Here is a 26,482-nt window from a genome sequence, read left to right on the forward strand (position 1 = left end):
TCAGACGTAGATCCCCTCGGGGTTGAAGCTGGAGGAGTGCGGGCTCTGCAGGGCGCGGAGGTCGTTGGGGAGCTGGCGTCCGGAGCCCAGGCGCTTCAGCGTGCCCGGGTCAGCGCCGTCTGAGGAGAGAGACGGAACGGAACGGAACGTCACGGAAGTTTCACATCTGCAGCTCAAGTCATTACAGCACATCACTGGGACACACTCCAAATAGGAGCTGGAACTGATGACTATCGGCACCTCGGTCCCAGAATTGACACCATATCTGTCCCCAAACTGGCGGCACAGTCCCAGGTCCTGACCTGCCCTACTTTATGGCCCATTTTCTCAAGTTTCTCTTTTTTTTCTTATGCTGGCTTAACATTGTGCAGGTGAAAACAATTGTTCAAGATAGGTTCATAATAATGACCATCTGTCATTGGCTTTCTCACGTTTTTCATAGACTGCTGTAAACACACAGTGCTTAATGCAAAAATATGTGCAAAAATGAGGACGGACGGTTCCTCAAAACAGCAGGTAATGAATATCTCGCTTTCAAACTAAAACTGCCAGTGCACCAAGAACTTGCAAATGTTCAACGATCTGCACTCTGCAATAAGTTTCAGAGGATAGTGTAATGATTAAGATATGCGTTCACCTTTTGAAAGATGGCATCAATAATGCCATTTGAAGTGGGGTCTTACATAAACCATTTAAATCATCTCTCTGCACCACCACCAAAGGCAGCGCTGTGGGAATCCATCAGGGCTCTACCCACTCCTGACCACCAGAGGTCCCCTGTGAGCTACTGTCTATGCTGTGCCTCTCTTGCGTGCATGAACGCACTGCTACATTTAAAGAGCTGCTCAGTGTGAATGCAGCCATGTGTGGGTGCGTGTGTGTGTGTGTGTGTGTGTGTGCCAGGGGTGGAAATTAAAATTTGTATCAGCCAATAGCAGATTTCTGGTCAAATTAACCAGCCACTCAATGTTAAAATATGACTTTGTGTCTGAAATCTACCAGCCACTCTCACATTTTACCAGCATTTGGCTGGTGGCTGGTGCTAATTTCCATCCCTGGTGTGTGTGTGTGTGTGTGTGTGTGTGGCGAGTAGTGTCCCATCTGCTGACCTGTGCCAGGCTCCTCGTCGGTGGGCTCGGCGGGCAGCACGGTGACTTTGGTGCCCGTCTGCTGGATGAACTGCTGGAGGTTGACCTGGCGGAGCTCCTTGGTCAACTGCTCCAGCTCCTGCTCCTTCTCCTGCGGCAAGGCAAACAAACCCAATTGGGATTGTGGGATTGGACAGAGACAAAGGGATCGCTTCAGTGGGTGACACAGTGAAATTCTAGAACCAGGCGCTCATCAGGATCAAAAAGAATTCATGTCAAAAGAGAGAGAAAAGATCCGAGGCACTCCGATATAGAAGTAAAAGTCCTTTACTAAACTTTGGACCAAAACCATTTGGATCATCGGTTCATGGGGGAGCCAAAACTCTTCGGGGCTGTTTTATGAAGGCACCGCGTCTTGAATTTCCCCTTGGGGATCAATAAAGTATCTATCTATCTATCTATCAATGAGACGGCTTCTTTTCACCTTTTAGACTAGTGTGTTCAACTTTTCTCTGGCTCATGGTTTACCTCATGGTTACAGCTCTATTAGCAAAACTGTCTCTTTCACAAACAGTTTCACTCAATATGCATTTTAATAATTATGTTCAGTGCATTGCATAGGTCTCGGCGACAGACAATATCATCACACAATCCCCCATTAATGTTAATGCCCCATAGGTTCAGCTCCCGCATTCTTTTCAGAAGCGCCAGCGTGAAATCACTTTCCACACCAGGCCCCATGCTCCCCTCTGAGCTACTGAGGCAAGACCATTTAGGCAGTGTGTCTGAGTGTGTGCGTGTGTGTGTGTGTGTGTGTGTTTGTCTGTGTGTGTGTGTAAGGTGTGTGTGTGTGTGTGTGTGTGTTTGTCTGTGTGTGTGTGTCTGTGTGTGTGTAAGGTGTGTGTGTGTGTAAAGTGTGTGTGTGTGTGTGTGTGTGTGTGTGTGTGAGAGAGAGAGTAGTGTGCGTGTGTTTGTGTGTTAGTATGTGTGAGAAAGTGATAGAAGGAGAGGGAGGGGTGGGAGAGAGAGAGCGGGAGAGACAAGGGAGCAGGAGCAAAACAAGAAAGAGAAAGAGGTGGGGGAAGGAGGAGAAGAGGGAGGAGGAGGAGGAGGAGGAGGAGAGCGCATGCGAGTGTGTACGTTGTTTGCAAACCCCAAAGAGAGCTGACGCATTGTAGGCACACTTAATCCAGCTCCAGCACTTAATCTTTCACCGTTGGCTACCAGCGGAGCCTTACATAATTCAGGCCTCTCTCCCCTTCTCCTCTCCTTCTCTCCTCTCCTCTCCTCTCCTCTCTGCAGTGCCTCCACCATGGCTTTGGGGAGGACCCACCCTTCCCTGCCTGATCACCACCATGGCCCAGGCCTGCTGCTCCATTCTTCTATGCGGCTTCAGTCCAACGGGTGCCAGAGTCGCTCTGCGCTGTTTTTTAAAAACAGCCCTGAGTACATTTCCTCCACTCAATTAGCCATTAAATTCACTTAGCAAATCCTATTTACGACGCTCACGCAGAGCGATTTAACTCTTCGTCTGCCCAGCGGTTGTGGACGTCGTCCGCCGCACTGTTCACTCGACTTAATTTGATTTGCGTCGGAGGTGAACTCCCCCCCCCCCAACGACTTTCCTGATGAAGGGTAAACGCGTGACGCAGTGTCATTCGCGTGACATTCGCGATGACCATGGGACGGGTTGAGAGAATGGAAAGCCTCGTGCACTGACGAGGACACGCTAAGTACACCATGAGCAAGCACTTCCTAAGGTGGGCCAACGGAACATATTAATATGCATGCAGCCCTCTAAGCAAGATTTTTCCAGACGATGGAAGAAAAGGGCTGATCCGTCATGGTAACTAGGTTCATATCCCCCCCCCCCACCCTCGAGAAGCCTCTCTTGGAGGAGAAGGGTTGTCCACGAGGGCACGTCCTGGATAGAACTTCACAGAGACTCCCCACACTGACTCAACTTCTAATAATGCCTCTGAGGCTCCGATGCAAAACTCGGGGAAACTAATCAGGCCGTCATCTCCGTAACGGGATCGTTACGGCGGTCCGTAATGAAGACAGCTGTAGACCTCGGGATGGGGGAGTTCACGCACCTCAGACCTGCCAAAGGTGTCTGATGATGAATCACTCACGGCCTTGTGCGCGTGTCTCGCTATATCATTACCGATCGCGGAGCTTTTATACATTATTTTCGCATGGGCTTGATGAATGGGAGCGGTGCAGACGTGAGGAGAAAGGGTGCTTTGGGAGGGTGATTTCTGAGCTGATGGGAAGACGCTTTGGGCTGGTTTCCCATACTTGGATTAAGACTAGTCCAAGGCCCGGACTAAAAGCTTTTTGGGAAACTGGCCCTGTGTGTCTCTCAATGTGTCTCAATCTCTCAGTCTATCTGTCTGTGTGTGTGTGTGTGTGTGTGTGTGTGTGTGTGTGTGAAAGTTGCAAGTAGTGTGTCTGTGTCTATACCTGTCAGTCTATCTGTGTGTGTGTGTGTGTGTGAGAGAGAGAGAGTGTGAGTCTGCGTGTCTGTGTGTGTGTGTGTGTGTGTGTGTGTGTGTGTGTGTGTGTGTATGTGTGTGTGTGTGTGTGTGCGTGCCTGACCTGCAGCCTCTTGCTAGACTGTCCGAGCAAATAGTCAAGGTTCCTGGTGAAAGACACAGTGTGTCTGTACCTGTCAGCCTCTCTCTCTGTGAGAGTGTGTGTGTGTGTGTGTGTGTGTATGTGTGTGTGTGTGTGTGCGTGACCTGCAGCCTCTTGCTGGACTGTCCGAGCGAGCGGTCAAGTCTATCTCTGTGGGTGTGTGTGTCTATGTGTGAGTGTGTCTGTGTGTGTGAGTGTGTCTATGTGTGTGTGTGTACGTGACTGACCTGCAGCCTCTTGCTGGACTGTCCGAGCGAGCGGTCGACGGCGCGGCAGCTGCTGTCCAGTCGCGCGGCGTGCTGCGCCTGCAGCTCCAGCTCGGAGCGCACCGTGTCCAGCCGCGCGTGCACCTCCTCCTCCACCTCCTGCAGCCGCGTCTCCTGCAGCTCCTGCCGCAGGCGCTCCTCGGCCTCCAGGCCGGCCTCCATGGCCCGGATGCGGCCCAGGTAGTCGGCCAGGCGCGCCTCGCACTCCTGCACGCGCGCCCGCAGCTCCTGCAGCTGCTCGCGCAGCTGCCGCTCGCTCTCGCGCTCGATCTGCAGCTCGTTCTCCCAGAACTCCTCCTCCTGCATCTCCGCCTCGTTGCGCCGCAGCTGCTGCTCCAGGCGCAGGAGCTCCTCCTCGTTCTCGTTCTCCTCGCGCGCCTCCCCGTTCTCCTCCTCCTCGTCCACCTCCTTCAGCCGGCCGCCGATTCCTCCTCCGCCGATTCCTCCTCCTCCGCCGGGCTCGGCGCCGTCCAGCCAGGCCTGCATCTCGGCCTCGCAGCTCTGCAGGCGGCTCTCCAGCGAGCGCAGCTTCTCCTTCTGCAGCTGGACGAGGCGGCCCAGGTCCGGCGCGGGTCCGGCGGGGACCGGCGTGAGGGCTCCGTTGCGGGCCTGGCTGACCGCGGCGCTGGTGGCGCTAGCGGCGGCGGCCGAGTAGGCGTGGGCGATGGGCGTGGCGGCCCGGTGGTGCAGGTGGGGGTGGTGGAGGTGGGGGTGGTGCGGCTCCTGCCGGCCCTTCCCGGCGAAGATGTCCCGCAGGCCCTTGGTGCCGCCGGTGAAGGTGAGCGACTTGCGCTTGGGCTCGCGGCGCTTGAGCGAGCGGTCGGCGGCCGAGGGCCGCAGCTTGGCCAGCGGCGGCAGGCTCTGGCGGTAGAGGCCGCGCTCGGGCCCGCGCGGGTGGCCCGCCGTGCCGTCCGAGGTGGGCCGCTCGCTCAGCGACGGACCCGTGCGCTGCAGCACCAGCTGCACGTCGCTGGCGTACTGGCCCCACTTGTTGAGCGACACCACCGGGTTCTCATGCGGAGCCAGGTGCCGCTCCGTCTCCCGCCATTTCTCGATCAGCGTGTACCTCCCCGTGCGTCCTAAAGGGGGCGACAGAACAAAAAAACGGAAGAGAGGGATTGGAGCAGGAGAAAGGAGAAGAGGGAAGATCAGCTAGTCTCATCTCTCAGTGTTGACTCCTTTAATGTAGAAACAACACAAGCACAATTTACAGCCCCGAGTAACGCTGTGAAAAACAAAACGGGCGTGTTGAGTCGCTCTCCCGCTGTGAGACCGGGTTGCTCGGTCACTTCACCCAAAACCTGACCACAGTTCTTCAGACAAAGAACATGAATCTCAAGTCTCATGCGAGTGGGAACCCTGCCAAGAGGCTATGAATGGGGGGGGGGGGGGGTCGAGCACTTTAAATCGCTCGTTTCCATGATTCTCAGAAAGAAGGGACCACACTGTAGCCCACAGCCAGTGCACCCCCAAACGGCCGGCCACATGAAGAGAGAGCCCCCCTCAACACAAAGCCCACTTGTTGCTCCGGGGGACAGAGCATGCACACGAGTTATGTGAGCAAAAGAGCAAAAGGGTGTCCCCTAACACACAGGGATCAGATGAGGAACAAGACCGCTGTGTTCGGCATGCGCTAGCATTTCTGTACTTCAGTGAAGAAAGGATGGGGGGGGGGGGGTGTGGGAGGAGGGGAGCTCAAAATTGCCTTGGAAGCCTGAAGAATCGTAGCCTTCGGTCAGTGCCAAGCAGTAAGAGGAATGATATATTGGCAAATCAGCCATGAATTCCCCGCGAACGTCGAAGCCTTCTAGCGAAAAACGCTCAGTGGCAAAACATGGCACACATTAAATATCTTGTAAGGCTTTTTGAACTGCGACAGAGCAATTTCTCTGCTGCTGGCTGGGGGCTATGCATCTGGACGCCGGGGCAGGGCTGGGCACAGGAGATGATTAAACACAGCCCAGGTCACCCATGTACATGTTTCTGATGAGAGAGGATCACACTGGCTACAAACAGACAGGGAAGCTATGGACATGCAGTGCCCCTCGGCAGGGATGTGGGGAACCCAGGGAGGGGGGGTGGGGATTGGGGGAGGAGTAGCCGAAGATAGTCTGTCCAAGTGTGTATGTACATACAGTACATACAGTATCTATGTGTGCGCATACATACATGCAAATCCATGTGTGTATGTGTGTTGGTATGAGTTTGTTTTTATTGTGCTTTCTGCTGTGCAGTGCTGATAGGAGCCCCAGCCCCAGCCCAGAGGGCCTCAGCACAGTGGGGGCCCACAACAAGAACACATTCGTCACTGCGCTCCGGCTAGGCCAGCGGAAGGTCTTTGAGGAATCAAAAGCGCCGTGCCGCGCGGGCCGGGACAAAAGCCCGGAGAGACCTGCGGAGAGGGAGAGAGAGGGAGAGAGAGAGAGAGAGAGAGAGAGAGAGAGAGACAGAGAGAGAGAGGAGAGGCCCGGGGCCCTGCAGACACATGCTGCACTGACTCTGAAAGGACCGCGGCGGTTAACTCTTAGAAACACACGGCGCCCGGGTGCACTGCTGTGGAACGCCGTTCGCTCGCTTGAACACTCCGGAGAAAGAGAGAGAGAGAGACAAAGAGAGACAGAGAGAGAGAGAGAGAGAGATTGTTGAAGACTTGCTTCTCAGCTGGTGACTTTTCACAAGTGGCCCAAGGGATGGAATCCTAACAGCATGTTCTGTGCAGAGCTCTACGAAGGGAATTGCTTGGTCTCACGTATAATTTAACAGCATTATTTAACCATCTGTCTGATAAAGAACCAACCAACCAACCAACCAACCAACCAAACAAACAAACAAACAAACAAAACAACACTCTAGAAGTGAGAAGAAGTTGCGGTCAGTACTGACCTATGGCCTGGGCCAGTGCGATCACCACCTCCTGACACGTGGTGACCTCCGTGACCCCACAGACGATGCGCTGGACTCCATCCACCCACACTTTCAGCTCCATGGCTCTCATCTGGGTGAGGTCATACCTCTGTGATGGTCAGCGCTGCGGAGTGGGCTCTCTTGCGCATTCTGGAGAGAGAGAGAGAGACAGAGAGAGAGACAGAGACAGATAGAGAGAGAGAGAGAGAGATAGAGAGAGAGAGAGAGAGAGAGAGAGAGAGAGAGAGAGGGAGAGGGAGACAGACACAACAGTTTGTCTCTGATCACTTCCACACACAACTACTGCCAATGAGTAAAAGACGCACAAGGGAAATTACGGCCAATTGGAAGAAAGGCCAATATGCAACTTCCTCCCGTTTATTTGTATTGATATAATTCCTTCCTCTTCCTCCTCTCTGAGCGTCAGCCATCAGTGTTTATGAGGGGTGGGGATTGTGATGGCGGAGCTAGTGGTGGCGCTCGGTTGCTTGCTTATTGCACAATATGTTTTGCAGAGAGGAAGATCTGCACGGACCCGATACGCTTTTGAAGTGAAATGGAGGGAAGCGGGGAGCGTAATTCCCCAACTATTAGCCACGGCTTATACTTTGATTTTGCAACATTTCTTCAGCAATGAGGTTAATACACAGGGACAGTTAATATGGTATTATTAATAATATGTTTTTTTTTCTTTTAGCTTGCATAAAACAAACTGTCCTGCGGCTTATACACAATGTGGCTAATACACAGGAAATGACTGTAATGAAAAATATGTATCAATAAGAACCATTCTGAACTTTCAGAGCTATTATTCACACAACTAATAGAGGAACTCTTTTCTCCAACATGACTCATCCATGAACAATCTTCTGCACTGTGTCCATCTCAAGTTGATGAAGTCTGTTAAGGCGTTGGAGTCTACTGCTCTCTAAGTGCCTGTTAGATTTACATTCCTAATTGTAGGTTTCACCTCTACAATGACCATGACTAATTCTTTATTATTCAAGTAAATCACAAAAATGATCTGCATTTATGAATACATCTCTGAATAATTCATCTGTCATTAGGGTTCTGCTAATGGAATTCACCGCCTATTTTCAGTGGTTAATCAATCACTGCTAACATTTATTATCTAACACGAGCTCATTGCCAGTTAACTGGGGTGTCGCATAAAGCATTTCTGAGACGGACCCCCAGCCGAGAGCCCAGGCTGTAGCCCTAATGAGCGCCTGCGTGGTATCTCTAACAAGCTAACAATGCTAATAAGTCATGCATTAATATGAAAAAAAAACAAGACATCAGACGAGCGGCTCGCATCAAGCCCGGCGCTGCTGGTAGCCGTTCAGCTCATTTGTTTTGTTGGAGCTCTGTGTGTGTCCCCGGCATCCATCGGATTTTTTATTTTTTTATTTTTTTAAAATGGCCTGCCTGTTTCCAATGCTGCTGTGCTGCTGGTGGTGGGGTGTGTGTGTGTGTGTGTGTGTGGGGGGGGGGGGTGTCTTTGGTGCCACGCGCTCTGTGAAAGTTACCCTTTTCTCAAAGTGCTGACACAAGCAGCGCAGCAGAGGCAGCGATCTCATTAGGGTGCTGGCAGAGGCTGCAGGATGAGCCATCATTCTGGCGCCGGCCGCCCGCCGACTCGACCCCTCGGGTTGGATGAGCACCGGTGTGCCGCTCGCACGCATTTGGCGTCTAACCTGTGATTTTCCCTCCAGGAGGATCTCCTGGCCTGTCATTTGAGGGCCTCCTCCTCCCTGGGCTAAGCCGCTAAAGTGACAGGCTATTCAAGAGGCTCGACAATAACAACAACAACAACTACAACAACAACAACAACATTAGCTGTGCGAGAACTAGGTGCTCTCTTTGAAATGTGGGACTGCCAGACAGCAGCGGCAGAAAAAAAGTATCTAAAGAAATCTTCTGTCTCAGTAACTACCTCTGTTGTATAAATAATTACACTGTATTATACATTTCTGTACGGCACAGAAAGGCCACTGAAGGGTGTAACAGAATTTCACTGCTGCGGGTTATTTCTGTGTTTGTTTTTCTTAGCTTCACAGACCAGAGAAGACGCTCCCTTAAGCTTTAACTGTTTTTTTTTTTTCCTAGCTGACCCGAGATCTTTAACGCCGGCGTAATTTCTAATCGCTCCGCACCCCTCCACTCCCACACTCCCACCTTTACTGCGCCGGACTGGCATCCATTCACCGAGCTCCCCGAGATGGCAATCTGCTGAAAGCCAGGCGTACGGCCCGCCGGAGTGATATATACAACTGTCCGCGGTTACAGCAGGATCCCCGGCCAAAACAGGCCTGTAAAAGCCCCGTAAATGGGCCCGTTCCCATGCGACGCAATGCATCCCGCGGATACGAGCAGGAGCCCGAGCGGCAACTCAGGCTATAAGTCTTCTGATGGAAACGGCTTTGGGGTGTGTGTGTGTGTGTGTGTGTGTGTGCGTGTGTGTGTGTGTGTGTGTGTGTGTGTGTGTGTGTGTGTGTGTGTGTGTGTGTGTGTGTGTGTGTGTGTGGTGGGGGGGGCATTGTTGAGGTGGGAGGAGGAGAAGCAGTATGGGGTTGGAGGGTGGGGGAGTAGGCAAGGAGTGGAAGATGGAGGAGAAGGGATGTGTATTTGTGTGTGTGGGTGTCTGTCTGTGTGTGTGTGTGTGTGTGTGTGAAGGGGGGTCGGGGGTACTGAGGTCTCTCCATTTGTTTTCCTCTTTCCACCCACCCATACACACCCTCCCCATCCACCCACATACACACCCTCCCCATCCACCCACACACAACTCCTCCTCAACCCCACCTTTCCAGGATCTTTGTGCTCAGCGAAGTCATCATCACTTTCACTGGGGAGAAGTGCAGGAGCTGGCAGTTAAGAGTCTGAATCTCACTAAATCAGGAATTCCTCACCACAGAGGAGCACAGCTGGACTGGGACGCTTTTAACAACACACACACACATTGTGGCCAGGCTGAGGACACCAGCACAGAGAAGACACTCAAACAAATAGTGAATAGCCCAGGGCTCAAAATCCATGTTTTATTTTGGTTGGCAACTCTCAGAGTATCTCTTCAATTACTTATCAACGGGCAATCAAATTCCTTCACTCCCCTCTGCGGAAGGCTGGGTCCAAGCTCCGGAGCCCAGGCTGTGTGCCGTGCCTCTTTACAGGCCTCTCATCTGTGGACTATTTATGGTGCCCAGCGCTCATTCAAAGTCTAGGAGACGGGAGGTTGGATGCCTCTGACGTTGAAGAAACATTCAACCAGCCGTCTTATCAAGTGGATCAAGATATCGGTGGTGACTCATCTGATTTGTGTACAGCCACTATCCGAATGTGTGTGTGTGTGCACTATCCGAATGTGTATTGACGTTTCTCCAGATCTGTCTGTTCTTCAGTACCCTTACGCCTGACTCCATGTACTGTACGCCACAAGGACACCATCTTTGCGTTTTAAGAACCTGTTGTTTCTGACAATATAAATCACTCCTTTTTGCTTTTGTTCTAGAGCTCACTGGCAGCTCTTCCATCATGGAGCTGACAGCACATCTCAAAGTTCACATTTCATACTGAGAAAAGGGCTGGAGTTTGTTGGAGAGCCTTGACTTTGGCCTTCCTGTTATTGACTTTCTGTCGACTCATCTTGTAGTGCGTAGTGTTTACTTGGACATACTTTTCGAGGATGTCCTTGGAGTGGACACTGCGAAGGACACAAAGTAGTGCATCTTCAGATGTCTATCTGATGCTTTTCCTTTAGCTTCCAGGTCAGGAGTTTCCACACACATATCTAGTAACAGCTTTGAAATATCACCACAGTAACAGCAGCAACCTAACAAATCCTAGGTGACTATATCAATAATCATCTAACGCTGTTATGAACCCAGGGACTGTGTTGGATAGGCCACGAGGACTTGATTAAACACACTCTAAAAGCATCATTCATGTGCAATCTAACAGCTTCATGAGGTTGCATTGCACAAGAGGCGGCAGCCCCACCACTGGCAGAATGAATAACTCCTTTCTAAGTGATCATTCCAGGGGAGAAGTGAAAAACGTTGAGCACAGCAACACAAGGCTGCCTTAAAAACTTGTGATAAACAAGTTCTCTGCTTTATGACAGTGACAGTGCAGAAAAGAGGTTTCCGGCTAGAATAAAATGCACAGAAATGGGCTGTCCATTGTCAAGATAGAGTGCAACTGAATTACCCCAATTTGAAACTCCAGGATACCGGTGACAGCGGTAATAAATAAACATTATAAGACGCCGAATCTAAAGAGACAGAGAGACTCCGATCTGCCAATACCTCTCCCCTCCTGGCTGCTACAACAGCAGTTACCAATTGATGGTAACTTGAACTATCCTTGGTCACTCCAGACTGATATGATTACATTTCATGGCTCTAAGAGCAGAAGAAGAAAACGTTAGCATGACATCAGCAGCATTTAATCAATCATCACCCACAATCACACTTAAAGTGTAATTTTCAAAAAGCCGAGTCATCCCCTCTGATGGCGCTCCATGCCTCTGCAAACGATCAAAACATCAGCAGTTTCCTTCCTGCGTTCTCTGGCCGAGGTCTATTAATCACACGCAAGTTAACATCAACACTCAATCAAGTGCTGGAAAACATTTAGTTATCCATTTGAGCTGACCTTTTCGGCTGCTTGTGAAACATCTGTATTTGCGTTTAATCATCCAAACACGGCACACACTCTTCGGGGGCACTCCAGTATCGCTCAGGCACGGTGGTGGCAGGCGGGAATGAAGGCCTGAGAATAAATGATTTAATAAGAGTCTTGTCGGAGGAGATATTTACTCTTCTGACCACCGCCCTTAGCTACCTCACCACCGTGTGAATGTCAAAGATTTTTCAACCGGAGGAGAATGTGTCCGTGGTGCTAAACCTCACAAAACCATGAAGTATGGTACCCAAATAGGCTTGAAGCCTACCACCACATATTAGCCCACCAATGACCAACAAAACTGTATCAAAATATGATTAATACACTTCATAAATAGATGTATCCTACATTCTTAAAAGAGAAATCAAAACCTCCATGTGATTTGAGATGTTTAGCACTGGGCCACAGAAATCCATAATGAGTAATTGTTGGTTGCTGTTCAATGAAGCGCCATCGATACTGACTGGCCTTGTCAAAGACATGTCTGATTCATGGAATTCATAAGGCCTTCTCAACTTCTAACATGAGGTCCCCAACTCATTCCTTCTTTCTGAAATATGGTCTTAGTTTAATATGTCTGTTGGCACTAAACTAAACTCCAACTCGATCTCTAATTAAAACCGAATGGGAGTCCTGCCTGCCAAACCAAATGTGCAACAACCACGCAATGAGACACACAGACCGCAGTGACGTATTTTAACCCCTCTTAAGAAAAGCTCCACAATCTTATTAGAACAATATAATCCAATTTATCTGGTGGCTTTGACTTGCCATCTCTCATGTGCATTTAGAAAATCACTTACCCATTACTTAAAATAATTTCCCAGTGGTTGCTGTAAAGGAAATGAAAACCAGTAAAGCACTGTCCTCTTTTGTAACTGTCCTGAAATACACACAATTTATATCTCTTAGAACTGTGGTATGTGTGTTTCATAAACCTAACCTCAGTGTACTCGATATGCTTGCCAGTATTCATCGCAAAGCTGCTGACAGTTGTTAGGGAGAAATATATACTAGGTGGTCTGGAAGTAGAGCTTTTTGGACGTGTTACACTCATTTATATGTGAACTGCTTTTTGCCTGGGAAAGGGACAACGAAATGCTTAGTTTGCTAAAAATAAAAAATCACATATCTGCATGTTTGTGACAGGTGCATGTTTTATCTCCTGTTCCATATAAATATAACCAGAAATCATCTATAGAACATCTTTTTTTAAATGATCTGCGTTTGCTTTGAGGAGACAAGAACTAATGCTATTACACTGACCTCACCCGACATGAACAGCTGGTGAAATCGGTTAGTAGCCTACAGCACATGTTCACCCAGGTGGGTAACATGTGAAAGGTCGTTAGTTACAGAAAGACTGAACTGAGAACAGGGGCTTTGCGCTCCTTTCCTCTGACACAGACCCATGCAGACAAAACTACTGTAACTATGGACGTACCTGTACTGTAATGGACTCACTCCGGCCATCTATCAGATTTATTATTCAGGTTCTGCTGAGCAGCTCTGCTGTCCGGGCGGAGTGGGCCAGACAGTCCAGCGCCGGTCCGGTCCGACTGAACAGGTGAAAAGCAGACGCAGGCCTTCATCTGGAACACCTCACACACTACTGTACTGTACGGCAGATGTGCCATATCCGCCTATTCAGCACAGCCAGGACTCCAGCACTGCTGACCTTATTATGAGTGCTCTCTGCCAGCTGGGTAATGGGTTCACATGTGTGAAGGGCACTTAGGCTAGTCAACTTTGTCATCTTTAAAATCGGCCATGAGATGGGAATGTCAGCAGGCATGTGTGCGTGTCTTCACATACTAAGAGGTACTGTATATATGCCTGCGTTGTGTTCTTCCGTTACGTTCTTCTCTCAGAACGCTGCTGGTGCCGCACATCTCCTACGGTTCTTCTGTAGCTTCTCTGGCGCTCCTTTAATTAAAGTGATGACATTGTGTGTTGTGGCCGATAACGGTAATGGGAATGAGGGATTGCATGTACTAAATCAACGCCACGCTCAAGAATACACAAGTATGAATTCTGTTTCCTAAATACTATATGTAGCGCAATAAATTATAGATCCCCTTTAGAATAGCCCCCACAGGATACCTATTTGACAACGCCTATAAATTAGATTACACCGTTACTGCACCACAAAAGAATACAGCCCTTTATGGCTGGTCATTTCAAAATTAAGAACGTTACCAAAGGTCCCCTTGGTTTAAACACTAGAGTGTGTGTGCGCACGCGCACGCGCACGCGCATGTGTCTGTGTGTGTGTGTGTGTGTGTTTGTCAGTGTTATTCATGCCAAATAACGATGACCAAATAAAGTTATGCCACTTGACCTCCCTTAGTGCTGCTCTCCTCTCTGAGAGTTGTCTACATGCGATCATAAACTCCTGGGAAGAGAAGGAGACTCACTCACTACACTCCAGTCCAGTTGCTGAAGCACCTTCTCAAATGTGTTCACTCGCGGCAGCAGTATATTCACCAGAGGCAGCTGTCGAGGCCTTCACTTATTTATGGCACTGGATCACCGGGAGATCATAAGGCCTCCTCGGTCAACTCTGTCAGGAACTCGGCCACGTCCACGGCAACAGGTGAGGGGCTACCAGGACCCCTTGACCCAGTGCAGCGCAGGAGGGGAGGGGGGGGGGGGGGGCAGCCAGCCACTTAATCCACATTAACCCACTTCAAGCCACGGTGAATATTTGTGTTTATACCCTGGCCCGGAGACAAGAAATAATTTTCCTGATTGGGTGGCAGGTAGTTAATGACTCTGTAAAACAGGATATACCACTGAGGGTGTACCAACAGTTTACACATGATAGACCTATGTGTGGCCTGGCTTGGCGTCAAAAGATATTTTGTTAGACACATTAAACAAAACACACAAACTACCATCTGGAATTGTGTTATATTGTTTTGAATTATGAGTAAGCCGAGTAAGCTATGCACTGACTAATAAAGAAAAGGATGTACATTAATAAATGTATAGATATTCTTTATTTTCATTTAGATCCACAATAGCTTCCCAAGAGTAGTCTTCCCCGGGGCAACAGTGAAGTAAGAGTGTATGTGCATCCCTCTGATGAGTGACGCCGTGAAACTTACAGTATCACAAAGCTCCTGGATGACAAGAGTGAAGAATTAATGAGCAACGGCTTTTCACCACACAGCAACCACTAACATGCTCAAACCTGCCGTTTCTCCTCTCACAAATGACAGCAGTTGTAGACACAATAGAAGCACCACAGGTCCCTTTTTAAAGACTCTTCAAAATACGTGCTTGCATTTTCCCACCTCTTGACTTTTGTAAACCAAGGTCGTCGTGTCATGCTGGAGCGCTGGACTTAAAACACGACCCCTGACCTTGCAGCCGCCCCAATCTCCTCCGGGTTCAGAGCGCATGGACAGGCCTGAGCCCAGCGGCATCCCAGGAATGTGTTTTCTCACACGGAGACATGGGGAGCCCAGATACTGGATGAGTGTGGGAGTGGGAAACTGGGGAGGTGGGCAGAGGGGAATGCTATACGTGTGGTCAAGTTAGGTTTGCCTCCCCCCCTTTCTAGGCTGATACTAATGTAAACAAACCAGATTTCTCTCTCTCTCTCTCTCTCTCTCTCTCTCGCTCAGTTTAAGGTGAGTGTACCACCAGTTGGCAAGCAGGTCCCGGGTCAAACCTGAGCTAAACAAAAACTCAATTTCAATTCAACCGTAATGAAGAGTGGGAATCTCAGAGCCACATCCACTCAGTTGCAGGAATTGATCTGGAATTCTGGATCAGAGGGAAATTAATTGGATCCACCGATGTTCGGCGTGCCGATTGGCTTTGATGTGACCGACCCCACAGAGGCCTCTTAAGCAAACTGTTGGTGGAAGCAGTCCAGAGGTGGATGACTTGGAAGTGGGTATGGTATGCACCCCTGAAGCCCCAGGGAGGCCTTCAGAGGTTCCTCTCCTCTTAGGCAGTTAGGTTACCTCCGACGTCTCTTTTTCCCACCATCAAGCTCATCCGTTAAAAGGTGGTATAACCTGTTGTGTTTGCTTCTGTGTCTGGAGAATAACAAATCTATCTGTCTGCCAGCTACAATATTCAAATATCACATTTCAAACTGTAATAGTTTAAAAAAACAAAACTCCAGTATCAACTGCCGTGAGAAGCTTGGAATGCACGTTAACGCTGATGTGGTAATGGAGAGAATCTTACTAAGACAGAGGATGAATGCTGTAACAAATTGGCCAAAGGTTACTACTTTACGGTGTGTTTGTTTTCCCGTGATTTCCTCTGTGATATCGGCTAAGGTGGGGGGGCAGCCGATTCCAACAAGTGACCACCAAAACAAAGAGGCCTGCTGACAAGGGCGGTCTGCACACACTGGCATGACTGGATGCAAACAATCCCTCTCCATGGCGATGGCTCACGGGTCTTTGTCTAAGCCCGGCGCAGTCCGCTGGATTGGCCAGCAGCCTAGGAACGAACAAACATCCACTGGCAATTAGGGAACAATCCATGTTTTTCTCGCTCCAGCTTTCGCCCGGGTTTGACTGGACAATAATGTGGCCTGTAGTTTGGGGGGGTGTAGTGGGGGATGACTGGGTTTGGGGTGTGTGGGGAGCACGAGTGGACAAAGCCATGACGAGCCTCTGGTGGAAAAACCCTGCTGGGCCTCAGCCAGCTGGCCACCAGTGACCAGCCGGGAGCCTGGTTTTCAGGGCCCTGCACTGTAACATCTCAGGGTGGGATTGCCAGGGGGGGGCGAGGGGGGGAGGAGGGGGAGATAAAGACATCAACAGAAGGGGGTGGTGGCCCTGAGACAAAACAGAGGGAGACTCACATCACATTCCAATGGGAAAGACTAGGACTAAGTGGGGGATGGGGGGGTTGGTTGGGGGGAGAGGGCTGAAAGTGGTCAGGCCTGTAAATCCTAATCTTCTTCATCTCCATCTCTCTCTGCGCAAAATTAAGGGAACATAAGAAGATCTGGATAAACAGCAGAGCTTGCAGGTTGTAAGTCCCGTCCGAGAGAGTAATTAAGCATCCACTCAGCACTTGACATCTTTTTTTTTGACTGTGTATTGGCCACACTGGATGTGTGACACACTGCCTGAGTCATCCCCAGGAAATGCCCAAGTTGAGTACTCACAGCCCAAAAATAATCCAAGTAATGACCTGCGAAATCCAAGAGATAAAATCACTGAATCTAGCACCCCGTTCACACCCAGGCTGTGCAACATTCTTGTCACAGTGGCTGGCGATGGCACATGCCCAGCATTCGGCTTGTGAGATTTCAGAGTCTGAATAGGTCTATGAATACCTCCAAAACTATGAGCTCTGAAGGACGAATGAGGGATGTCTGAGCCAGAGGGGGAGATTCTCCTTTTTTGGGGATTGAGAAACAGCCATCATTGTTAACATACTTACTTGTTCGCAAAAATGATTTCCTCAAAGACATTGTCAGGCAACTTAATATTACTATTATTGCCCACGGGTTTGGCTGGAAATGTATTGACCTTTTGTCCTTTTCGGTAAACAGGACTGCATGATGAGAAAGTCATGACATCTCCCATGACAATTTGCAACCGCCGTGATTCAAATTAGGCTGCCAGGTTCCCAACACACTGGCAGCGGCCATCCTGCATCTCACGCGGAGAGGACACTTGTCAAGTGCCCATGAACTGCGTGAGATCATTACACATTTATGACAAAGGGGTCAGGATTGGGATCAGGTCCAGCGGAGCATTTCTCAGCTATTTTTGGTGCTGCAGGCTAAGGCTTCTCCTCAGGGGAACTTTTTTGTTTTAAAGTATCCTTGAACCGCCTGCTCAAGATGGTGGTGATGGTGACTGCTTTGTGATGGTGCCCCCAAGCAACGTTGCCAAGTTTTCCTGAATCCCTAGGTGCCCGAAATTAAATAACAGAGGGGAACTAACAGCAATGTCGCATCTGCCTTTCTTCACCGTGTACCACTGCAGTGGCATGTTTGTTTACGAATGGGTGCCAGGTGTCTTCAAATAGATGTGATCAGACCATCTGTTTTGTAACAACTAACTGCATGGTACAAAATTAAATGTTTATATGGCTTAATATGTCTGTGTTCAAGCCAACAGAGAAAAAAGTGCAACTTGTTTAGATGTTTGCCAGCCTCGTCTATTTCTGTCGGCCGTCTTGTTCCTCAAATGTGGTCATGTCAGAAAAAGAAGGGGAGCATTATTTCTAAAAAGCCTCTTTCTAAAATTCAACATTTAAGATATAAAAAGATCTGCTCTGGCATTTCCGAGTTAAGAACTGGATTGTGAGGTCTTTGTTGTTAATGTCTTCAGGTCTGAGACATATATAGCCCCCTTATGTTTCATAAAAAAAAGCCCAAGGAGCAGGCTGTCCTTTCAAACAGCTGATTAAAAGGTTGCATAAGTAGTGGATCATTTGACAGCGAAACAAGGAAATGTCAAGCGTTGAATCGCTCCCAATAATTCAGAGCCCTACCATCCGCTTGAACAGACTGTGGTGCAGCTTAAACAGTGGCCACTATCCGAATGTGTGTGTGTGTGTGTGACTGTGGTGCAGCTTAAACAGTGGCCATGGTACAGGAACATTCTTGTCATGATGTTGATGCTAGTAGAGCTTAGCGCTCATGCACACCCCAATTGCATGATAAACAAATAATTCCATGCCACAACTGTAACAAAACTGACCACAATTCTCCTTAAAATATTTGCTTAGTGCAAACACCAGTTCCTTTTTCATTTGCAGTGCGCACTCTCGAGTATGCAAAACAAGTTTCTCTTCCCTTCAGCTGGGAAAGAAATGACTACACGACACGGTGTCCAAAATGTTCCTCAACATGACTGCTAAGCTGGTCTCACTGTCTTTTTTCTGTTCTCTCTTTAGTGATCAGGAAATCTTGCAGTGCACTTTTCAATGCAGCAACCCCTGAGGACATGAGTTGGGGTGTGTGTGTGTGTGTGTGTGTGTGTGTGTGTGTGTGTGTGTGTGTGTGTGTGTGTGTGTGTGTGTGTGTGTGTGTGTGCGCGCGTGTGTGTGTGTGTGTGTGTGTGTGTGAGGGGGGTGTTTAGAAGTGCAAAGTCAGCCCCCTTCCCCAAGAGCGTGGCTTCAGATAGGACATTTCATTCCTCTCCGCCTCAGCCCCCTCCACGGAGCCGCCCGCCACAGGAGCACAGGACCAAATCCCTTCATTTCCTGGTGACACAGGTCTGTGCAATGAGCAGGCAATGAACTGTCTCTGACCCACATCTGGGGCGCGACTCCCGGTGCCGAGGAAACCTACGCTGGAACGGTGCAGGGGGAGACGGGAGGGTCAGGGGGCGGCCGGAACCGGAGCTCTCGGATGACGACTTTAAATTGCACTCAACTCACCGCCTTGTGGGTACAGCTGGATAATAAATAGCATGTCGGGGAAAGAAATTGATCGGGAGAGGAGCTCTGGATAATGCGCTAGTAAATCTAGCGCTAAATGGCTGAATACAACACAAAAGTGGGAAACGGAGCCCATGATGCAGCATTATTAGAGCTCCACTCAGCCAGATGCTGACTTCGGGAAGCAGCATTTTAACGCCCCAGTGTCCATCCCTGTTTGATCATAAGCGCAGGGTGATCATCTGGATATCTACTTTGTGACAAAATGCCACAGACAGCCATCGCACTACTGCATGGACCGCTTGTTGTGTCCCTCTGTTTGCTCCCCATATCTGCAGTGCACCAAGAATGCAACTGGCCACTTGCTGTGAGATTAGCAGGTGAACTGATTCAACGCTAGTTACACTACGCAATGCTAGCATAATAACGGTTCTTCTGAGACTGCAGCAACAACGCCGCTGCACCTATTCCTCAAGTTAATATGTGGCGGAAGACAAAGCCAACTTTTGAATGGTGTTGCACAATTAGTTGCTTAGCTGCCTGCCTCCTCACAGTGCAAGAGTGGCTGAGTATTCAGGATAGAGAATAGAGAAATAACTGTATATCTCTGAACAGGGAGACCAAGCTGCAACACCTTCAAACAAATCACCACCTAACATTTCTTTTTGTTTCACTTGCACTCAACCGTGTTTCTGTCAAAACTTTGTCAAGTGTGTGCACAAGAGTGCACAGGAGATCTGCACGACAAGGACTCAGGTCTTGGCTCAAGCTGTGATGGTTAGGAGCCTTGAGGGTTTAAATCCCCTCTAGTAGTCACATGCTTGATTCCCCTTAATAGGGGAGTTGTACCAAATAATGTACTCCCCACTGCCTTGTATTTGATGTATGCAGGGTGGAGGGGGGGGAGGGAGGCACTTTTAAAGTCCAATCTAAGCAGCTTTCACATGGCAGCAAGCTGTTCACCCAGTGAGAACTGCAACCCTCTGGTGCTAACATATGGGAGAACCCAATAAGCATCAGCAAATGTGTTACCCAATCCTCAGGAAACCATACAAACACCCAAATCGCAGCACTTACCAGATCAGATTCCAAGTTTCTGATACAGGCTTGCGTTGTCAGAGGCTTTGCCTTCTTCAGGGAGCGGAGCGAACGAGCCACTCAAAATTGTGAAGCAGCGCGCGATTAACGACCTTCGTTAGAGCCCCAGCTTCGGGAGAGCGTCATTACGGACTGGTGAGAGTCTGTCTCCGAGCGCTGCGGACGTGCCATTCCTGCAGGCGACTCTTAAGCAGTCCAGGCGAGATTGAAAGAGACTTCTCCGTGCAGACATGTAATCTGTAAGAGTGGGAGAGAGCTTATCTCACGCACAGAGCTGCACGCTCTCTCCCACAGGGCTTTAAAAGGTGTTTGTGGCACCGAGGCCACAGACTTTTTTTCTCCACCACCACCACCACCACCACCACCACCACTTTCACGGAGCACGCTGCACAGGGGAGGCTTTAAATGCTTGTTTTTTTTTGTGGTCGGTGAGGGGCACACAAAGACTCCATAAAGAGTTTTTACAAGCTAAAGAGTGCAGCGACAGTTGCGTATCCACTTGTAGGCTACGGCGCCTGTTGGAGCAGCACGCCACGTTATGTCATCTTTTCGCAGCTTCATGCCAGCACATCAAGTTCATGCTCTAATACCATCTGAGAAGTCAAAAACTGCGACGTCTTTACCAATCACCCCGAGTCATCTTTCAAGAATCGTGGATCTGTTAGCAGGAATCTTTAAGTATTTAGCAGGCCTGGAAGCCACCGTTGGAGCAACTGAAGTACAGAGTAAAAACTAACGGTTTGAGTGTTTGTCCTTCACAGGTATTGGCTGAGGTTGCAGGTGATCTCCAATCTGTCCAGAATCCCTTAAGTCCTCATAGTAAATACCCATGTCAGAGTCTTCCCTTTTACCTTTTCCCTTCTGTGGCTGATGGAAAAAAAAAAGCTGTTTTCCATGAAACCGCTATCCTACATTTCTACATGAAAAAGGCAAATAAACAAACATGCTGAGACTTGAGATGCATCTTTACATCATACAAACAAATCAACAAATTCAAGCCTCTGGCTCTTTTGAAGAAGACAAGATGAAGGAGGGTGATCTCTTTCAGTTCCGAACGCTTTCTGATGTCACACCTGAAACCTGTCAAGTATGTCAAGCCTAGGCGTGATTCCCAGTGGTCTGACTTCATGTCTTTCCTGATAAATGAAAACATAAAAAACCCTATTCAGCCCAGGGAAGACAATAAACACAAAAGAATAGTGTGAGCTCTTCACTGTGAATCCGAAGGATTCAAATCACTTCAATGAGAGACCGTTAACACTGAAAGGGGGACTTTTGTATCGCTCGGCTGCAATCTAATCTCTATTTAAAGCCTGCTGTTTCTTAGAAGGGCTCTCTGCCATCAACACAGAGCCTGGCTGGGCTCTCACAGCCAAAATATAAACCAATGCATACGCATCTCCGTGGTGCAAAAGACTTTGCCTGCCTGTGAGATGAATTTTAACTGTGTGCTACACCAGAGTTTACGACCCACCTGATGCTTCCACTGCCAAGGCAGATGTTATCATCAAAGAGGGTCAGACGGTTTTCAGTGCGGGAACCCGAGCCATTTGTTTACCCCTCTTTCCTTATCTGTGGTGCATGACGATCTGCAGGGGCCACCCTCAAGGGCCTTATCACAGACCAACATCGTGTCGTTAGCATGGGCCATTGTCTGTGGCAAGATTAGACAATGGTGTCATTGCCCGTGGATAAGAGATGACAGCACCGCTGATGGCCGTGGGAGGAAGTGGCAGATATTCCTGAGGATTTTTTTTATCTGTTTGTGCACGGGTCTTTCAAAAAGATGCTGTGAAGGGCAAAGCCCGTTGGGGAAACCCTCGCTGTCGTCCTGTCTTGAACATCAGTACCTCTGACAGCAGGGAATTTCCTACCCAATGGAGGATGTTGTGGCCACTTCAGGTTTGGGGCAACGCAACGCAATGTAATGCAACAAAACTCAGCTCAACAAAACAAATGCATGGACAACTGATGTGAATGGGGGAAAAAAAAGGGCACAGAATATTCTCCCATTTTTCCATGAGATAACTGGTAGTTTGTAGGGGCACTTACTCAATCCGCTGTCTTCAACTTCAGACTGCTTTTGCTGTTTTATCTAGTGCATATTGTTTTCACCGAGCGTAGCCCATAGACTCAAGAGGAAATGACATCATGCGTTCATCCTCCATAGACCTCTGAAGTTCGCCTACAAAAAGGATCCAAAGCTGCCATCTTTGCCCATATAAGGAGATCCGGGAGTTAATTGAAGCTAACTGCCTATGGCAAGTTGCATTGTAAGTTAGCTTTGGGGTAGCAAAGATCAAAATGTGCTGTCTTCACCTGCCGAAGATCACCGTATCCATTAGAAGGCAGTGGACAAAACTGTGTAGTGAAAAACGTCTGCATTTCAAATGTCATCATCCCCGCGAGAGTTTAACAGGTGCGATTATTGAAAATCCCCATGTTATTTTCCCATAGAAAAAATCTCAAGATACCGGATCTCCTTATTTGGGCAAAGATGGTGGCTTTTTTGTAGGCGAACTTCAGAGGTCTATCACTTATCATCCCATGCCAAATTGTCAGTCTAAAAAGGCTCTGTATGGAGTCAACCAGCTTCAAGAAGGTCCTGTGGTTTTGTACCAAAAATGAATACCTTTTCTTTTGAGTATCCCTTAGGACCAGAGCCATCACTTGTCTCTGAACTCAACTACAGAATACTGGTCACCCACCTAGAAGCTAGCGCTCTCTAGAAAGCTGCTGTCCTTGCCTCAGTTGGAACATATGCAGCATAAACAACATGCCAGATCACAAATGCTGTAAGGCATTCTGATTTATTCTAAGGCTAAACTTGGATCAAGCTGCTTCCAGCAACAGGCCATCTACAATTACAGAAACTGTTTATGCACTTGAATGTAATAAGATCCAGTGGTTGTGTAATGATGTCCTCTCGATCACCCCCTCCACTCCCTCTCGTATGCTCTCCACAGCTGGGAAACCCTTGTTAATCATGCTGCCTTAACCTCCAGCACGGAACAGCTCTCCACCTCTGGACCTAGTTAGAACTTAAATATCATTTTTCTCTGGAGATGGTCTTTTTCTTCTATATCCTCACTCCAAAACACACGTGCACGCACACACACACACACACTGCACACGCACACACACACACACACTTCCAAAGTAAATACAAATCTGTCCCTTCTTGGGCCTCTATTACTGTGGTATGACTCACTGTTGCTTTTACCAGCATCCCACTGACTAGCGATAAACCCTCAACGCTGCCGTCAGTTATCAATCAGAGTGTTATGCAGCCCCACTATGCGTCAGCGCCTCTGACGGTGCTCCCCGAGTATGTGGAGGCTCGCTGCTCAGGGAGGCATCATTTCTCAATCCAAGCTGATGACTGAGTCTCTCTCTCTCTCTTTCTCCCTCTCTCTCTCTCTCTCTCTCTCTCTCTCCCTCTCTCTCTCTCTCTTCCAGAGAGGAGCGTGCAGGCCAGGGTAGCGCCATGATGCAAATGCGACTGACTAGAATGCCTAATGATGGAGTCCCATTGTCAAGGGAGCAAATCTATGGGGCAAGTTAGTGAGTTCCATTTCCTGTGAATCTGATTAATGTGAAAAATAAAATGGGAGGAGAATAAATGAGACTGAAAGGGAGGGGAGCGCTCCAAGTGTTTTTCTGTGAGTGTCAGAGGCGTTTAGATGAATAATGAGTTCCCCATGCATATGTAAGGGAAAATTATAAGTCAAGCAAGCTGTCAAAGTCTTACATTTCTATCTCTGGAAGTCCCAATCCATTTGTGATTCAGACATTTATGACTATCTGTCTCAACATGCTGCTCCCTGAAAGTGTGTGTTTACAATCCACAACATACCATATCCACAACCTTTCTATAGATTTACCAGTTATAGATGTTTCCTATCATAAATAATCAAATTACACTAGAAGAACTAACTCCTCTGCAGTTTTTGACACAAACAGCCGGGGACAATACAAAAACTTTTTTGCAGATATTACTCGTATTACTTAGTGATATTGACTCTGAATAAAAGGGCAACTATAAAAACAATGGTAATAGTTGTTATAACATGCTTAATACAGCTTTGCTGCTCAGTGGACTAAACGTCGATCACTAACATAAACAAGCTCCTCCATTTCTACAGGTAAACAACTGAATATGCACCATCTAACGGACTCTATCCCATCAATGAAGCGTGACATGGTTTGTGAGGGTCATCTGTCAAAAGCATAAAATATGACAACATGACATCCCTATGACAGACGTCTCCTTTATCATCCACCATGCAGGTCACTGTAAGCTAAGTGCAATCACTGCAATGGTGGTTCTTTGATTTCATAGTTTATGACTACATGTCCCCGAGCCTGAGTGAGGCGTTCGGTTCAGTGGAAGCATGTCTTTTGCGGGGTAAGTCTGCCTTGCAACACAGTCGACTACATCAAGATGGTGAAGTATGTCATCAGCGGTGACGGACGCCTCCCTCTTCCTCGTGGGCATTGTCTCTTGCTGTGCGCTCCCAGATTGTTTGTGGTTAGGATTAGCTGTCAGTTATTAACATGGCTGCATGGAATTCTCCAACAGCGGCACTCTCTCACTCAATAGTGTTTCACAGTTTAGACAAAGGATTAATTCTGACATAATCTACACCATTTAAATACACAGCCAACCATCTGTATTGCCAATGAGAATGCCACTTATGCTGACCAGTGATGTTTCCTATTTGGAGGGCTATTTAGGTTCTCATTACAAAGCAGATTTAAGAGATGTGACATTATCTGCTCTGGAAACTTTCAGACTCCTAAGTAAAGAAGAAGGATAAGTAACCTATCAGAGGAATATACAATGTATGATATAAATAGGCAAGGTTTTAAAAGTTGCAATAAATCACATTTCATCCAACACTGAAAGCAACCTGTTTGATTCGGACAGGGCACCTTGGAGATGCACATATTCTGCGTTATCCCTTTACAGACTAATAAAAGGCATCGAGAGGCAGTCTATAGCCTAGGTTGTTTACCCGCCATGGGAATGACTAACTGAAAAACATCAGTCATACCACACTGTAGACTACATTGTGTCAAAGTGCGTGGTCTATCAGCCTAATTTAGACGTAGCCTAGTCAAAGATGGGATTTCTGCATTAGGCAATACTTGATCTTTTCAGGCAGGACCCAAGCCTAGTTATTTTTCCACCTGGCTGCGACACCAACGCATGCCAACAAAAATAGCATTCCCACAAAAATTTAGAAATGTCCCGACATCGCCCATTTATCGCGGCATGGGTATATTGAGCTAACAGTTGATTTCGGGTTGAGCTGGTCAGGACAGCGTCCCGTGACCTACGTTTTCTCAGCACTGACAGGCAATAATCACTATGTTCCGAACAACCCTTCTCATCCTAGCAATTATAATGCTGTGGCCGCGAAGTTATTTTGTTTCCCTCGGAACCGCGCGCGTAAAAACATGAAAGAAAACATACAGGCTGTGACGTTCATGATATCTCCATACCTGCTTCCAGATGCAGTGTCGAGGTGCACCATACACTTCCGTCAGCCCGCTACAGTGTTCCACTCCACTTCGCTTGTGTCCGAGGTCCTCTTGAGCATGAAAGCAGCAAGACTACATATTTCTTCTCACCGTCTCGACTACAGCAGCCTAAAATCTGCACTGTAATAGTTCCAGAGTTCCAGTCGTCCGGTCTGTCCGCGACGTTATTTAAACGCAGCCGCTATAAAGTTAATAGTCTTGGATTCCGATCCAGGTAGAGGGTAGTTACACTGGTCACTGAGACCTCCAGCTCTGTTAATGCTCAGCCTGGTACATACATTGTAACGGAACTGGGACACCGCAAGGCATTATGGACCGGTTTAAAGCTGCATTGCTCTCACCAATTGCAAATGCAGATACCTAGCCCGCCTCCAAGCTCGGTTCAGGACAGTAGTTGGTTAAAAGTTGCGTCGACTCTCCACAGTGTTTTTCACTTACGCTACCATGCCAACTAAAAGAATTGCTTATACGAGCACGTAGCCTATTATAGCCAACTTTGAGAAATTGACTTATTTTCTCAGAAATGTCGGGACAATGAGAGCAGTGCAAGTGTCCCAAATGGTTTTATTTCTGGCAATTTCGCGAGAAATGGCTCCATCTTCTTGGCAAAGTCTGTTCAACCTCACCTACAATCAGATCAAGTAGGAACTATATAGGCCTAGCCCTACTGCACAAAATACAGCCTATGTTTATCTCCTGTGACTTTATTTATATGAAAAAAAGGGAGTGACAACCCTACCTGACACAATATTCAGCCAATGTCTTTAAAATGAGAAGATTTTGAACATTTTAATTTATGCCTCATAACTTAACATAGTTATGTAAAGTTCTGAGACATAGTCATAGCTTATACTTAAGTCTTATATAATTGGGCTACATTAA

At 48.2% G+C, this 26,482-nt stretch overlaps 1 protein-coding gene across 1 annotated transcript; it reads right to left on the reverse strand.

Annotated features, from left to right (window-relative positions):
- Positions 1 to 25,855, reverse strand: rassf8b (Ras association domain family member 8b). Its single transcript, XM_062518181.1, has 5 exons — positions 25,562 to 25,855; positions 6,878 to 7,048; positions 3,956 to 5,073; positions 1,110 to 1,239; positions 1 to 119 (listed from the first exon to the last, which is right to left on the reverse strand). The coding sequence occupies exons 2-5, from the start codon at positions 6,987 to 6,989 to the stop codon at positions 1 to 3; spliced, it is 1,479 nt and encodes a 492-aa protein (XP_062374165.1). The 5' UTR covers positions 6,990 to 7,048; positions 25,562 to 25,855.
- Positions 25,856 to 26,482: the final 627 nt, after the last annotated feature.

The sequence above is a fragment of the Sardina pilchardus genome, chromosome 17 (genome assembly GCF_963854185.1).
Source record: "Sardina pilchardus chromosome 17, fSarPil1.1, whole genome shotgun sequence".
Lineage (NCBI taxonomy): Eukaryota > Metazoa > Chordata > Actinopteri > Clupeiformes > Clupeidae > Sardina > Sardina pilchardus.